General features: G+C 42.3%; 1 protein-coding gene across 1 annotated transcript in view; it reads right to left on the bottom strand.

Moving 5' to 3' along the window:
- Window positions 1-1158: 1158 nt before the first annotated feature.
- The window catches only part of LOC102805880 (transmembrane 9 superfamily member 1-like), a 70145-nt gene continuing 53282 nt past the window's right edge, over window positions 1159-18021 (bottom strand). The window contains exons 13-14 of the mRNA XM_085508175.1: window positions 2034-2225; window positions 1159-1746 (exon numbers count right to left, since the gene is read on the bottom strand). Of these exons, the coding sequence (XP_085364301.1) occupies window positions 1545-1746; window positions 2034-2225 (394 nt within the window). The 3' untranslated portion in view covers window positions 1159-1544. The remainder of the gene's footprint in view (window positions 1747-2033; window positions 2226-18021) is intronic.

The raw sequence follows: 18021 nt of genomic DNA, 5'->3' as shown, positions 1-18021 counted from the left end.
CTAAATTGTGAAATACAATTAATTTATTATTTCCCAATGCTTACAAGTAGTACAAGTAGTGCATCTAATGATCCACACCCATATTTTCATGCACCTCAAAAATTGACAGTAACCTCATACAATAGATAACATAAATATACTTGGTTCATCACTGTGAATAATCAAATGAACTGATAATATTGTATAATCATCAAAAGCAAAAATTGTAAAAATATTTATAGTGACTGTCATTGATCATATACACGAATTGTTTGTTAGTCCAAGTGACGATACAGACAGTTATGAACATGACACACTGCTCTTACAAATTTTATCTCAGTGAAACTCGGCGAAGTAAAAGAATAAATAAAATGGGAGCTAAAATGCTCTTGAATAATCAATGATCAAGTGTTCATCCAGTGGCCGCCAACATGCAGTTTTTATTGCTATACCACCAGGTGCAGTGAGTTTTACACCAAAAAGGTGCAGCATTACAGAGTACGGTAAATGCTATAGGTGTAAACAAATTGAATTCTCTAATGACATCAATGTATATTGAGAACAAATAATCAGACAAAACAAATGAATATGTTAAATCTCAACAGACTAAAGTGTACTTGAGATAATTCAGGTTAAAATAGTACAAAACGCCATCCTGTAGAGTAGTCAGGATTTTAACTCTTAGTAAAACCACAGAACTAAGTATACTGCCCTCTAGAGGCAAGTTTCATGCATTGGATTTATAAAATTTCAAGACCGAAGATTAACGATAGTCAAAACGTTTCACAGTTTACAATTGACTCAACAGGTAGTATTGCCATCTTGTGACTTAAGTATATCTTTTTAAATCATAATTTCTAAATTGTCAAAATCTTCCATTTTCAAAATATCATTGCAATACTTAATACCTCTATGTTAATCTTACTACAGCTATGTACACCATATTGCGAATATAATATTTGTGTATATACATTTGAACAATGCAAAGCAAATGAAATATGGCTCAACACTTTTTACGTATCTTGATGAGTAGTTAGTGATACATAATTTGTGTTGACAACAGAACCAATCTACCTTGGAACCCGACAACTCAAACCCCGACATTTTTTGACAATCTTACTATATTTATGTTTGTATGATTAACCTCTATGTGCATGCAGGGTTCTTACAAGTTTCATCATATTTTTGAAAATTAAAATCTATTTTTTGCATCAAAATATACACTTTCAGAAAAGTTGTCTATGCTTGGAAAGTCAAACTCCTTGACAAAGTCGTCAGATAGCATGTCATGCACTATTTTGAAATTTTAAGACCTGTCCGAAAAAAATTCCAGACTTTTTCAAGGCCTTAAGAATGTAAAAACAAAACATAAGATCCATAGGAACCCTGGCCACATTAAGAGAAAATAAAAACTATAAAAACATGCAAAATGCTCTATGTTGCAGTATTTACAGCCTGCTATACCCCATGATCTGTTTTTAAGTGACCTTATAGCATAGTGCATATGGACTGGAGCACACAACTGCATTGAAGGAGTGAGAGCTCATCCATGATGGGGTGGCAGCTTAATCCATTTTCAAGTTCACATAAATGTAGCGTATAAATTTCAATGAAGCGAAAAACGAGACGGTTCCAAGCATTAAGAAGAAGATGAAACACGTTAATAACGTCCAACCAAAGAACTCCACTGTTTGTAGCGACCCAGACATGTTTGACCGCTTGTAGTAGTAGAATAGTGAATATAAGAATACAAAGAAACCAGTTGATCTGCAAATAAACATGAATAAATAATGTTAATATGTTGTATGTATTAATACTTAGTGCCTGTGTTGGGTGTGCACTCAAGTAGAAAGAAAACACAGAATACAGATTGTTGTTATCCCCATGACATTTTTCATTTACTTCTGTTTCTACAATATATTAGCAGAAACCCCAAAAAATAAGTCACAGCCATCCCGTTTTGAACCGACTTGCAAACTGATGATCAGACACAAATTGTTTATTTTTTAACCATAAGGTAAATACAATGAATGGATACAAGCTGTTTTACTTACCCAGCACTGAAAACAGATCTCCACCACCAACGATAATCTTCACTTGATAACTGGAAATATGTTAAAGCCACTGATATGCAGGCAGTGACACTGAGTAGTATGGCAAACACCACAAATAAGATGCCATACAAAGTGTACTGCTCACGTCCCCATAGTGTGGCAAAAATGTAGTAGAGTTCAACTGATATAGCACTGTGAATGAAATGACAACACAATACAGAGGAGTTAGATGTAGTAGAGTTCAACTGATATAGCACTGTGAATGAAATGACAACACAATACAGAGGAGTTAGATGTAGTAGAGTTCAACTGATATAGCACTGTGAATGAAATGACAACACAATACAGAGGAGTTAGATGTAGTAGAGTTCAACTGATATAGCACTGTGAATGAAATGACAACACAATACAGAGGAGTTAGATGTAATAGAGTTCAACTGATATAGCACTGTGAATGAAATGACAACACAATACAGAGGAGTTAGATGTAGTAGAGTTCAACTGATATAGCACTGTGAATGAAATGACAACACAATACAGAGGAGTTAGATGTAGTAGAGTTCAACTGATATAGCACTGTGAATGAAGTGACAACACAATACAGAGGAGTTAGATGTAGTAGAGTTCAACTGATATAACACTGTGAATGAAATGACAACACAATACAGAGGAGTTAGATGTAGTAGAGTTCAACTGATATAGCACTGTGAATAAAATGACAACACAATACAGAGGAGTTAGATGTAATAGAGTTCAACTGATATAACACTGTGAATGAAGTGACAACACAATACAGAGGAGTTAGATGTAGTAGAGTTCAACTGATATAACACTGTGAATAAAATGACAACACAATACAGAGGAGTTAGATGTAATAGAGTTCAACTGATATAACACTGTGAATGAAGTGACAACACAATACAGAGGAGTTAGATGTAGTAGAGTTCAACTGATATAACACTGTGAATAAAATGACAACACAATACAGAGGAGTTAGATGTAATAGAGTTCAACTGATATAACACTGTGAATGAAGTGACAACACAATACAGAGGAGTTAGATGTAGTAGAGTTCAACTGATATAGCACTGTGAATGAAATGACAACACAATACAGAGGAGTTAGATGTAGTAGAGTTCAACTGATATAGCACTGTGAATAAAATGACAACACAATACAGAGGAGTTAGATGTAGTAGAGTTCAACTGATATAGCACTGTGAATGAAGTGACAACACAATACAGAGGAGTTAGATGTAATAGAGTTCAACTGATATAGCACTGTGAATGAAGTGACAACACAATACAGAGGAGTTAGATGTAGTAGAGTTCAACTGATATAGCACTGTGAATGAAATGACAACACAATACAGAGGAGTTAGATGTAGTAGAGTTCAACTGATATAGCACTGTGAATAAAATGACAACACAATACAGAGGAGTTAGATGTAGTAGAGTTCAACTGATATAGCACTGTGAATAAAATGACAACACAATACAGAGGAGTTAGATGTAGTAGAGTTCAACTGATATAGCACTGTGAATAAAATGACAACACAATACAGAGGAGTTAGATGTAATAGAGTTCAACTGATATAGCACTGTGAATGAATTGACAACACAATACAGAGGAGTTAGATGTAGTAGAGTTCAACTGATATAGCACTGTGAATGAAATGACAACACAATACAGAGGAGTTAGATGTAATAGAGTTCAACTGATATAGCACTGTGAATGAAGTGACAACACAATACAGAGGAGTTAGATGTAGTAGAGTTCAACTGATATAGCACTGTGAATGAATTGACAACACAATACAGAGGAGTTAGATGTAATAGAGTTCAACTGATATAGCACTGTGAATGAAATGACAACACAATACAGAGGAGTTAGATGTAATAGAGTTCAACTGATATAGCACTGTGAATGAATTGACAACACAATACAGAGGAGTTAGATGTAGTAGAGTTCAACTGATATAACACTGTGAATGAATTGACAACACAATACAGAGGAGTTAGATGTAGTAGAGTTCAACTGATATAGCACTGTGAATGAAATGACAACACAATACAGAGGAGTTAGATGTAGTAGAGTTCAACTGATATAGCACTGTGAATGAAGTGACAACACAATACAGAGGAGTTAGATGTAGTAGAGTTCAACTGATATAGCACTGTGAATGAAATGACAACACAATACAGAGGAGTTAGATGTAGTAGAGTTCAACTGATATAACACTGTGAATGAATTGACAACACAATACAGAGGAGTTAGATGTAATAGAGTTCAACTGATATAACACTGAATGAAATGACAACACAATACAGAGGAGTTAGATGTAGTAGAGTTCAACTGATATAACACTGTGAATGAATTGACAACACAATACAGAGGAGTTAGATGTAGTAGAGTTCAACTGATATAGCACTGTGAATGAAGTGACAACACAATACAGAGGAGTTAGATGTAGTAGAGTTCAACTGATATAGCACTGTGAATGAAATGACAACACAATACAGAGGAGTTAGATGTAGTAGAGTTCAACTGATATAGCACTGTGAATGAATTGACAACACAATACAGAGGAGTTAGATGTAATAGAGTTCAACTGATATAACACTGAATGAAATGACAACACAATACAGAGGAGTTAGATGTAATAGAGTTCAACTGATATAGCACTGTGAATGAATTGACAACACAATACAGAGGAGTTAGATGTAATAGAGTTCAACTGATATAACACTGAATGAAATGACAACACAATACAGAGGAGTTAGATGTAGTAGAGTTCAACTGATATAGCACTGTGAATGAATTGACAACACAATACAGAGGAGTTAGATGTAGTAGAGTTCAACTGATATAACACTGTGAATGAAGTGACAACACAATACAGAGGAGTTAGATGTAATAGAGTTCAACTGATATAGCACTGTGAATGAAATGACAACACAATACAGAGGAGTTAGATGTAATAGAGTTCAACTGATATAGCACTGTGAATGAATTGACAACACAATACAGAGGAGTTAGATGTAGTAGAGTTCAACTGATATAACACTGTGAATGAAATGACAACACAATACAGAGGAGTTAGATGTAATAGAGTTCAACTGATATAACACTGTGAATGAAGTGACAACACAATACAGAGGAGTTAGATGTAGTAGAGTTCAACTGATATAGCACTGTGAATAAAATGACAACACAATACAGAGGAGTTAGATGTAATAGAGTTCAACTGATATAGCACTGTGAATGAAATGACAACACAATACAGAGGAGTTAGATGTAGTAGAGTTCAACTGATATAACACTGTGAATGAAATGACAACACAATACAGAGGAGTTAGATGTAATAGAGTTCAACTGATATAGCACTGTGAATGAAATGACAACACAATACAGAGGAGTTAGATGTAGTAGAGTTCAACTGATATAGCACTGTGAATGAATTGACAACACAATACAGAGGAGTTAGATGTAATTGAGTTCAACTGATATAGCACTGTGAATGAAATGACAACACAATACAGAGGAGTTAGATGTAGTAGAGTTCAACTGATATAACACTGTGAATGAAATGACAACACAATACAGAGGAGTTAGATGTAATAGAGTTCAACTGATATAGCACTGTGAATGAAGTGACAACACAATACAGAGGAGTTAGATGTAGTAGAGTTCAACTGATATAGCACTGTGAATGAATTGACAACACAATACAGAGGAGTTAGATGTAATAGAGTTCAACTGATATAGCACTGTGAATGAAATGACAACACAATACAGAGGAGTTAGATGTAATAGAGTTCAACTGATATAGCACTGTGAATGAATTGACAACACAATACAGAGGAGTTAGATGTAGTAGAGTTCAACTGATATAACACTGTGAATGAAATGACAACACAATACAGAGGAGTTAGATGTAATAGAGTTCAACTGATATAGCACTGTGAATGAAATGACAACACAATACAGAGGAGTTAGATGTAGTAGAGTTCAACTGATATAACACTGTGAATGAAATGACAACACAATACAGAGGAGTTAGATGTAATAGAGTTCAACTGATATAGCACTGTGAATGAAATGACAACACAATACAGAGGAGTTAGATGTAGTAGAGTTCAACTGATATAGCACTGTGAATAAAATGACAACACAATACAGAGGAGTTAGATGTAATAGAGTTCAACTGATATAACACTGTGAATGAAATGACAACACAATACAGAGGAGTTAGATGTAGTAGAGTTCAACTGATATAACACTGTGAATGAAATGACAACACAATACAGAGGAGTTAGATGTAATAGAGTTCAACTGATATAGCACTGTAAATGAAATTAGGCGAGGGTTCTTCGAACCCGCCTATTCACATAATTCATACCCACCATAGACTCCGGTCAGTCAAAATGACTATTTTGAACTGTAGGCATTAATCAGCGATTCTGCCGGTGATGGAGAGATAGAATCTAGGTCAGGGGAAGCCCCATGACCTCAAGATTCTTTTACCCCTTACGTCACGAACCCACGTGACTGAGGCCACATGGCAATACCATAGGTAGCCGTCCATCACTCTGGTTCCTTTCTCTCCGCCTCGAGGACTTAGACCAACGCGACGGAAAGAGTGGGGAGGTTGGGGGGGGGGACCCGGAGTCTATGGTGGGTATGAACTATGTGAATAGGCGGGTTTGAAGAACCCTCGCCTAAATTCACTACGTTCAATTACCCACCATAGACTCCGGTCAGTCAAAATGACTATTTTGAACTGTAGGCAGAGTCAGACACCGATAGGTGGCGGGTTTTTCCGAGCAAACAGAAAAAAAAGCAATGATGAAAGTCTTTTCCCAGTCCGGGATGAAAACAAACTCAAAAAGACCTAAGTTAAGACCCATGAAGGGTTGTGTCTTACCTTGCCTGTGCTGTCCCAGAAGCAAGAAGCCAATGCTGCAGTGGTGACAGGGTTCGGTGTGCCCGAGAAAGCTAGACCCAAGCTGAACTCGGGGGTGATAAGCTTGAAGTAGGACCGAAACAGTTCGCATGAGGGCGTAGGTCGACAGAAGCGAAACCTGGGAGCTTCCAGGAAGTGCTAGTGTAACGGACAATCTGCCCGCAAAAATGCAGAGACTGACATATCGCCTATGCGCAGAGGCCCCTGCAGTCGTTCGGGCTGGGTCAGCAAACAAGGCCTGACCGGCTACAACGGGGCCTAACCTGAAGAGACCCTGCTCAATAGATTGGGTGTTTCCTAGGTAGTAGTTGATGAAGACGTTCTGCGTTCTCCAGAAGCCTGCCCTCAGAATGTGTTTGAGGGGGGCACCTGACGCTAGCGCTAGTGAGTTAGCAAACGCACGGACCTCATGTTCTTGTACTTGGTGTCTCTGCAAGGTCTGTGTTGAGGAGGATAGTGTATTATAGACCTCCAGTACAGTCGCAGTAATCCACCTGGGGATGGAAGTCGGGGAATCCGGCTTATCCAACTTGCCAGGGCCGTAACACAAAAACATGTGTTTGGTTCCCCGTCTGGAAAACCTGATACGGTTCTCGTAGCAACTCAGCGCTCGGACCGGGCAGAGAAGCAATTCCTCCTGATCCTCCGGACTGACAATATTTGCCCGCCGGGGGATGACGATCGGTTGAGGATCGTGTCCTGGGATTTTGTTCTTGGCGAGAACCCGATTCGTGTCTTAGTACAACTTGATCGCCCATAAAAGCGGCACAACCGTCCGCAAAGGATAGTGCGCGTCTAGCTTTGACCGGCGCCTACAGTACAGTTCTCGCGGAAGCTTTGGCTTCACTTCAGCTTCACTTTCGCTTCAGCATCGCATCATTATGGCATTGTTATGGCTTCAGCATCGCTTCAATGTCGCGACATTAAAAAGTTAGGCGATTATCGCTTCGCTTCATTGTGGCCTCATTATGGCGACAATGTGGCATCAGCATCGCTTCATCAAACAAAGAAGTACTGTACTCATTTCCTCCAAACCTCTTGACCGCTTCCGCTTTTGACCAGTCAATTTCCGTTTTATTTTCGACCGTGCAAAAATTCGGACTACTAAAAATTTTCTGGTTTTCATAGATCACGGTTACTAGTTTAGTAACCGTGCATAGATGTTGAACAACCGTCAAAAGTTCAAATACTTTTTGTTTTAACTATCTATAATTATATGCACGCAATCTGACCCTTTGACCTAGATTTGGCTGGGATTGAATATTTTATTTTAGACAATATTCCGACGTGACGCACTGCTATAAAATGTATTCAACAGAAGTACAACATGGTTGTCTGGGTTTCTTTTCCTGATTGTGTTGAGTTTACGATTTGTATAATTATTGTTGTTTCCCCCCAAGCAGAAGACAAGCCGAAGGACCATGAAGCTAAATAGAATTCCCACGCATGGACGTGGACTGAGTGAAAGAAAATATTTCTAAGGCTAAAATAATCAAAGAAAGCTTAGAAAGAACTCCCATGTGCTGAGAGTATTGGAGACACATTAAATATAATTCGAAATTACTTAGCTGAAAACTAATTATGCAAATCAGAAAATTAATATGACCAGATTTGAGTGTAAAACTAATGAGGTCTGCGCAATGTAACAGAAAATCTATGTCTCCAAGTTTAATTGAAATGTGATTAGAACCAAAAAATTATGAATTATTATGCTTATTAGGGAATTAATATGAACAGATTTTTACCCCAAACTAATTAGGTTTGTACATTGTCCTAGAGCATCTTTGTACTAAGTTTCCTTGAAATGGAATAATTAGTACCGTGAAAACTCCAAAATTTCGACCCCTCTAAAAATTCGCCCACCTGTTTATTTGCCGGGCTTCGGTGTTTTATTTACCTCCAAATTTTCGACTCCACTAAAAATTGCCGACTCATTCTTATTCGAAAATTGCGACCAGTTTTAGTTTTCCCGCAAACGACAAAAAAAAAAACGATGTGAGCGTTCAAACGGGACCTTCCTCGAAGGCATGAATCCGGGTTTCTGATTGACTGAGAGATTTTTATTTTATTGGTAACGAAAATATATTCTAAATAAACGAAGTTTCAAATAAAAACGAACACAAAAATCTCGGCATGCTGCGTTTCTGAATTGTTGATTATTACTGTACTCAGTAGTGATTATAATAATGTACACAAAATAAATTTGTTGAATGGTTATGAAATACAAATAAAAGTCAACTTAGTTTCATCGTAAGCGAATGATTCCGGTCTCGTATAAATGTCTGATGCTGTAGGGTATCCGCCATGTTCTCTTAGGTCAAATAGGTCAAATCGCTAATTAACCAAGCAAAAAGCTGGATGATGCCAACGTGTTCAAATTACCATAGCTTATTTAAATATGTTAATGTTATTGAACGCAATGCGGAAGAGATTGATGTTGTAGTACGATATTTTGGCTTGGATTTTGATGCGAAAACGGCATGATTTTTTTTAAATAAAAAAATTAGTTGTTTTTAAAAAATAAACTGGTCATCTGAAGAATAATTTAACATTGTTCACAGTGATAACAGCTCATTCTCGAAAGGAAGCTTACCCGCTCACGCTAGTCACGATAAAAATCATACACGTGTACTCTTGAATAGACAGACGTCAATGACTACGGTAAAACTTAGACTCTATTTTAGCCGACAGGATTGATTGAAATGTCCGAAAAATGACGCCAAAATACACCTTAAAAGTCCCATTTTATTTTCTTAAATCCCATTTTATTTATCCAAGGGCGAATTTACGGCAGAATTTGGTCCCTCAAATAAGGGACACGTGAGCTTTGATTCTAACCGGATACATTGCACTGGGTCGGGGAGATAGTTTGCTAAACTTCCATGTATCTTTTGTCCAATGGATACCTGTACTTCGAACATTCGCAAGTTTTCCTAGGTAGTGCGAGACAGCTTTGTCTTTTGACCTATTAGTTTTGTGCTGACCTCTTCTCCGCGTCTTGATGTTTTGTTTTGCTTGTCATAATACTCACTGATTGATGACTTTGTTTAGATTTTGAGTTACAACTCGGCCACGACCTTTGCTTTTACCGTGAAACATGAGGAAGTTTACGTCAATTGACGGACATTGCATTTTTTAAAAACTAATGAAGCACACTGTCTATCATCCCCATTTTTTCATTTGCTGATTTCTATTCTGAAAAATTCGACCGTCCGAAAATGCACCTTAATTTTGACTCTAAAAACACGTCACATTTCTAACACCAATTATTTAAAACCGGTCGAAATTTTGGAGTTTTTACGGTACTTTAGATATCAGTGTGAAAGCTTAAAATTGGTTAATTATGCAAATTAGGTAATTAATATGTACAGATTTTAACCCACAATTATTCAGGTCTGTCTATTGTCCTACAGCATCCATGTACATTCATTGATATGTGATGTATAGTACCTGAGATATCAGTGTGAAAGTTGGTTAATTATGCAAATTAGGTGATTAATATGCACAAATATTTACCGGAAACTAATTGGGTCTGCATAATTCTAGATTCATTGAAATGTGATGATTAGTACTTTAGATATCAGTAGAAAAGCTGACAATTAATTATGCAAATTAGGTAATTAATATGCACAATTATTTACCCTAAAACTAATCAGGTCTCTGCATAGTACTAAAGGATCTATGTACCAAGTTTCATTGAAATGTAATGCTAACTACTTATATCAAATGCTGAAAATTAATTAATTATGCAAATTAGGTAATTAATATGTAATGATATTACCATAAAAACTATAAGGTCTGTGCAGTGTCGTATGACATCTATGTACCAAGTTTCATTGAAATGTGATGATTAGTACTTGAGATATCAGTGGAAAAACCGAAAATTGACTAATCATTATGCAAATTAGGTAATTAGTATCCACGGATTATTACCAAAAACTAATCAAAACCTAGCATTAGTTCAGAGCATCTATGTACCAAGTTTCATCAAAATCCAATGAGTGGTTGTTTAGATATCAGTGGAACAGTCATGGAACCACTAAAAAATAGCTAATTATCATGCAAATTAGGTAATTAATATGCACGAATTTTTACCAAAAATTAATCAAATCTGCGCATATGTTCAGAGCATCTATGTACCAAGTTTCATCAAAATCCAATGAGTGGTTCTTTAGATATCAGTGGAACAGTCATAGAACAGCTAAAAATTAGCTAATTATCATGCAAATTAGGTAATTAACGAGCATGGATTTTTACCAAAACCTAATCAAATCTGCGCATTGGCCCAGAGCATCTATGCACCAAGTTTCATCAAAAACCGATGTATGGTTCTTGAGATAGCAGTGGAACAGTCGGACACACATACACACACACACACACACACACACACACACACATACACACATACACATACAGACACACTAACTGCAAAGACTCCCATTTTGTGCTTCGCACATGGGAGTCAAAAATGACCTACTATTACACCTCTCTTTGTGTATTTGTCAATTTTGCATATATTTGGTATGACCGTATGATCGTAAATACCTAGAAAAATCTCGTCTTTCGTTAATAATTTCATTTGTTTGAAATGTCTACCGACCGTAATTTGTTTCTCCAAACGGTCCCGACGTCCGTCATTCAACACAATCAGCATTTATTTATCGCAGTTCATGGGGATCATGTCTCGTAATTTGCGGGCTGTACAACCAAATAATTTAAACAAGTACTATTTATTGTATTTTTGTTTCACCTCGCAAAACTACAACAGAGCGTAGAGTTGTCGCGGTTAAATAGTCGCCTTGAAATCGATGGAACTTCAACTACTAGTATCTATTTCTCACCTTGAAATAAAAAAATCGAAGAGCATCGGGGGATATATTATTAACCAGTCTTACAAATCGCTAGCTTTATTTTATTCGAATTCATAAAATTCACGAGTTTTCGACATTTGTTGGCAACTTCCGCGCTAAAATGGTTGAAAATGTGGGTGTGGTTTTCTCGCAAAGTCCTGTTGATAATACGGACAAATATGGTTCTGTGACCCAGGTCGTGCTCCGATCAGGTGACTCTCAGCCAATCAATGATGTTGTAACAAAACATATTTAACGCAAATTGAAGGGTCGTCGTACCATCCAATCTCCATCGTCGATTCACAATTTTTTTTTTGTGCTGTGACAGGCTTCGCAATTATTCACTGAAAAACATCGGTATATTTTGACAAACGGATGGGATTTTACCTCAGTTCAAAAAAAGAAAAAAAAAACAGGGCTGAGATACAAATCAGTTTTGCAAGTTGGGAAATAAGGTAAACCAGCCTGGGGTCGATGATTTTCAGTATCGAAGGACTTCCGTGTGAATCATGATTTTCAAATTGTTCATCGGCTGGTCACCAAATATTTACGGCCACACTAAATGGACACGTTTTTTTCTGAAGCCCAATAAATTATTTCTGCATGTCAAGCGCTATTCGATTTTTTACAGGGCATGTGGCTCGTTTTCATTCGAAAATATATTTGTGAGAATACTTTTAAAGTACGTATAGACTGAGCTCAGATCACTGATCGTGACTTAACTTTGAGAATTGGTTGTCAAAATTTACCAGACCGACGCCACCACAACCATCCAATCATATGTTGGAAATGTACGCACTTGTTTTGGAACTTTGTATCAAGATGACTGGCGACGACGCCGACGCACCAGGCGGCGTACGTGTGTATTGCATGTTTTAGTAGTCCGGGCATGGGGTCGGACTCGGCTAAAACTAAACGAAACATAGAAAAACACCACCGAAATGAGGAATCTGAATCTGCTCTTCTAGCAGCAAATAAAATGAGCGAAAAAAGGTAAATTTTATGACAAGAACAGTTTCACTTTGTATACAGCAAATTGTGTTGTATCAGAACGACGATTGCATCGTGTGATTTGAATTTATCACGATTTTCCTTCCAGTCAATATGAAACTCGTCACCTTGCCGATTGTAATGTACTTCGCAAAGTTTTTGGTGCCCAATACTCGCAACACTAAAATAATTAAACAAGATATCTTTTTAAAATGCCATTTTACTCTTGATCATATTATTTTATTCGCCTTGAATTTCAAATCGATTACATATCGAACTTCTGTACATGTTTTTGTTTACTGCCCTTCTGCGTGCAAATAATGAGGTCATACTCATGTCACAATAAATTGAAGCTGATGCCATGTTGATGCCATGAGACTGCGAAGCTGAGGCCACGATGATGCCACAAAATAGCGAGGCGAACACAGCTTCAATTTTCAATGACGCGAAGCTGATGCCACAATGATGCGATGCTGAGGCGACAATGAAGCCATGCGTAGGCGACAATGATGCCACAAAAGCCAAAGCTTCTGCGAGAACTGTACTGTACCTGAGGCGAGGGCCAGTAGGAAGACTATTTTCCACATCAAAAAATTGAGTGGTGCTGATTGGAGAGGCTCAAAAGGCAGTCTGCTTAGAGCAGACAACACAGCCGACAAGTCCCAGTTGGGCGGCTCCCTTGTATGGGGTCTTGGCGTCTGGAAAGCAGTAAATAGTCTCCTAAAAATAGGACAATCGGCTAGTCTTGTTCCCGTACGTTCAGAGTGGTGGGGGACAAGACCGACCTGTAGCCAATGCTCGCTGCGTAGAACAAACCCACTTCGTCAAACAGGTGGACGAAGGAGCCTGCTACCTAGCCAATAGAGGGATGGTATGGATCAATCTCCCTTCCGCTACACCAATCAGTGTATGCTTGCAGCCTAGAAATGTAGGCCGCGTAGGTGGAATCCCTGTTCGCCCTGGCCAGGACGTTGGCAGCCCGCTCAGATAAGGCTTTCATATGTGCGGGTCTACTGAGAGCCTCTATGCGTGTAAGTGATAGCTGCTGGGCTCGTTGGTAGTGCGCCGTCTGGTTGGGACGGCAGGTCCGGTAAGTCCGGAAGCACTGCTGGCGCTTCGACTAGCCTTCCCAACAGAAGTGGAAACTAGACCTTGCTTGGCCAATTGGGTGCAACCCATGATAATATGTGGGTGTGCACCTGTCGAAGCTTTTCTCCGGTGCCCGGTGAACTAGCGGGAAGGGAGGAAAGGCGTACACAACTAAGTGGGTCCACGGGGCTAGCAAAGTGAGCCTGGCCCAGGCTCCTGGAGTCAGCAGGAGTGTTACGTACGTCGGGAGCTTGGCGTTCCGGGGTGCGGCAAAACGGTCCAACCTTGGACCGTCCCACGGCCGAAACAGCCTAGAGGCTAACCACTGGGGTATCAGCTACTCAGTGTTCTGGAGACGGAGCCGCCCTGAAAGGGCGTCGCCAGACTGTTCCTCACCCCTGGAAGGTGGTGTGCGGTTAGCTCCACATTGTATTCCAGGCACCAAAGGAGGATTTTGCTCCGCTAGGACTGACAACGATGTGGAACGCATCCACCCCTCCTTCTTGAAGGAGACCACCGCTGCATTACTGTGCGGAGCAGGACTCTGTGGTCTTGAACTACGGGTAGAAAGCGTGGTAGTGCTAAGTACACTTCTCTCAGTTCGAGCCGGTTGATATGGTAGTCCTGAAACTAATGCGGGGGCCATATCCTTGGGCTTATTGGCCCAATAGATGCGCTCCCCAACCCTAGGGGGAGGTATCTGTTACCAGAGTCATACCTGCGGCGGCGAGCGGGCCCAAGGGGCTCCCCTGTCCGAGGTTGGCCAGTGATGACCACCAGGGCAGGGCTTCCTTCACTTGGTCCGCGATCGAAACCCGCCTATCTAGTTCTCATAGGAGAGCTCTGCGTTATAACAAGCGTTATACCGGGCGGCTGCGTAGTGCGGCCTGGGGAACGACCCTTCGAACCGAGGTCATCATTTCGATGATCCGTGTTAGTTCGTGGAGGGACACAGAGGGAACGCTGACTAGGCATTCGGCTAGGCTGCCTAGCGCTAAGCAATACGCTTGAAATAGCTAAGCCAAGCATACCTCTGTGTCAAAACTCCATGCCCAGGGACACCAACTGCACGTTGGGTCGAGGTGGGACTTGTCGATTTACCAATGAGCCCAACTGGTGAAGTAAATCCCGTGTTAGCCTGACACGTTTGGCTATTACCCCTTGCCCGGGTTGTTGGTAACCGGAAGTCTGGGTACGGATTGAGGTGTACCGACATCTGGTGAAGCAGCAGCACTACCCGTTTCATCACTCTGGTGAACACGTAGGGCGCTGTGCCTAACCCGAATGGGGAGGCACCGAGATTCGAATACTTGGCCCAGCTGGGCGATTCGAAGGAGATGGCAACTCGCTGGGTGCATCGGTACGTGCAGGTAGGCCCCGCTTAAGTCTAGCGGGGCTAGCCAGTCAAAACTGTGGATGGAGAGAAGAACCCTGAATGGTGTCTCCATGTGGAACCGATCGAGGAGCATGTACTGATTCAGTCTGCCTAGGTCCAAAACTGGACGCCTGCCATTTGTAGATTTGGTACTACGAACCCATTAGAAGCCTGGCCTTAGCTCCGGCTGACATACCCTGTGTATGGCGTCTTTCCCCAGCAAACTGCTACTTGCTGTCTGATTGCTTCCGCCTTGCGGGAGTCCCCTGGCAGTGCCCAACAGGGGAGACACTGACGGGGGGAAAAGGAGATTTCAGCGGTATCCCGTAAACTGATGTTACCACCTGGAAAGGTCCAGGGATCGGTCACCCGTTGTCTCCAAACCGGACTACACCGGCGCAATCTGTGTTGACAGGGATATGTGGCCACGTGTTCGGCAGTTGCGAGGGGGGGATGTGCTTCCTTCCCCCATGAGGTGAGTTCCCCAAGGCCTGAAGTAGTCACTAAGTTGTGACCTGGCCATTCACCGAACACGTGCCTGTCCCCCCCCCGGTTGCAGAGGTGAGCGTCAAACATGCCTCCCCTGCTGCCGGGTAGACGTCCGCCCAGGGAGAGTGAGGAGCCACCACCTGGCTCTTACCTCCCCGGGGGCGCGCCACTACCCTCCCCTCCCATGGAAGGGTATAAGCGCTTGCCTTCTGGCTGACTCCAGCTAGCGGACAACGCCCTAGGGCATTGTGTTTTCTGTGCTTGGGGTGCCCTCCGATTGCCCATGGTAGGACCAACTGGCTAGCGAATTCAAACTGAACCCTCCGGTTCATTGCACTCCGAAGCTCCGAGACTGTACCCACCATTCCCTGAACAAAGAGGGTGGAGGGAGTCCAGTCTGCGTCACTGAGGCGGGGACGTACCCCGGCTCAGCTTGTCGGCGAAAACACGTGCGTCTAAGGCCGCGTCTCATAGTATGGTAGTGGCCCTGGCCAAGAGAGCCAGGCGACACTAGGGGGAGTCGCATGTAGATGTGCGGTGGCCCACCAGTAAAAATGTCGCCTGGTAAGGGAGGCTGGTGCGTTCTGCCTCCAAGGTCTCCAGAGTGCTGGTCACGCATAATGTGCTCAAACAACTCTGCCCTCAGGGCTAGATGGGTCGTCTTCAAGTGGAAAGGACACCCATGGAATGCGGCTATCCCCCTTTGCCCGGTTTGCCAAATTCGTGGTACCGGGGTCTGGGGAAGGAGCCTTGGAATCCGGTTGGGGGCGTTTTGGTCTCATCCCACGCTATGGGGTCTGATCCCGAAACCACACCGACCGGGTAGCGTTTGGTCCAGTGGGAAGTGTTGCCTTATTTTATCCCCACTTGGGGGCCTTAAGCATTACCTCCTCCACGGCTGACCAACGCCGCCCATCAACACCGTTTGCATGCTCTGCGCCCCACTCCGCACTGCTTTGGATCCCGATGCCCATGATCCCATAAGCTTTGAAGCAACCTTAGGTGGTCGCTTTAGGATCAATGGTGGGGGTATCAACATCGTATCACTGGAATCGATGATACTCCGCCTCACCCCAAAAGCGTGGCTCACCGAGTCATACAGATGGATGACTCTGAGGGAACGCCCAGAGTACCGGCTGTATCCGACGCGAGCGAACTGCATCTCCTTTCGCTTTAATATGTGAGAGGGAGCGTGTTCGACTGTGCGTCTCATGACAGGGTCGGTTCCCTCTGGGGACGCCCGTGGGTCGGTAAGGAAGGAGTCAAAACCCACAGCGGGGACCGGACACAAGGAAAAACTCGTTACCATTGTACCGTTACCGCGTGACGAACCCTAGCTGGCTGAAAGTAGGAGGGGGTCAACGTGTGCCCTGCCTTGAAAGCCCTGCCCCGAGATCGGAGACTTGGCTGCCAGCACCCCGTTGGCATTCAGTGCCCGAGCCTGGGCCTCGGCCACCCCCCAAAATAGTGGGAGAGCCATGCCTGGGAACGGGGGTTCCCCGGGAGAGCCGTGCCTGGGAACGGGGGTTCCCCGGGAGAGCCGTGCCTGGGAACGGGGGTTCCCCGGGAGAGCCGTGCCTGGGAACGGGGGTTCCCCGGGAGAGCCGTGCCTGGGAACGGGGGTTCCCCTGGAGAGCCGTGCCTGGGAACGGGGGTTCCCCGGAAGAGACGTGTTTGAATGCAAACATGCTTTCGTGTCTCTTCCTGCTTGCCCACCGAGGGGACACAGTGGAGACAGCTCGCTCCGACTGAGTCTGATCTACCCGGCCTGCCAGGGACGCAATTGCCCCGACAGTCCTTCGACCAAAGCCCTCAACTCGGAGGCAAACTCGGCGCCATGCGAGGAAGGGTCCACGAAGAGACCCGCAACGGGCCCCATAGGAGGAAAGCCTCCAGGGGAACAGCCTCGCTGCAGCTGGTAAAATCGGGTAAAAACACCGCCTGAAAAAACAGACTGTGAGGATGCCCTCCGATCAGCGGAGGAGTCCGAGAAAATATCGGTACCTCCGCCGTCAAGCCTCTCACTCGACGTCCCGGTACATGAAGTACCGGTAGTCGAGCGTGAGGACTTTCCACTCATGCAAAACACGCAACTCACTTTAACCAATTTGTTTACTGGACACGCGACCTTGATGTGACGCGGTCAGTGTCAGCGATTTTGATGGCTCTGAAAGAAAATCTCAGGCCTCAGAACTCCAGTGAAAAAAACGCGCTTTCACGCAAAAAACC

Source organism: Saccoglossus kowalevskii, chromosome 14, assembly GCF_978046115.1.
Source record: "Saccoglossus kowalevskii chromosome 14, keSacKowa6.1, whole genome shotgun sequence".
Lineage (NCBI taxonomy): Eukaryota > Metazoa > Hemichordata > Enteropneusta > Harrimaniidae > Saccoglossus > Saccoglossus kowalevskii.
The sequence above is the reverse complement of the archived record's forward strand: the minus strand, read 5'-3'. Positions and strand labels throughout refer to the sequence as shown.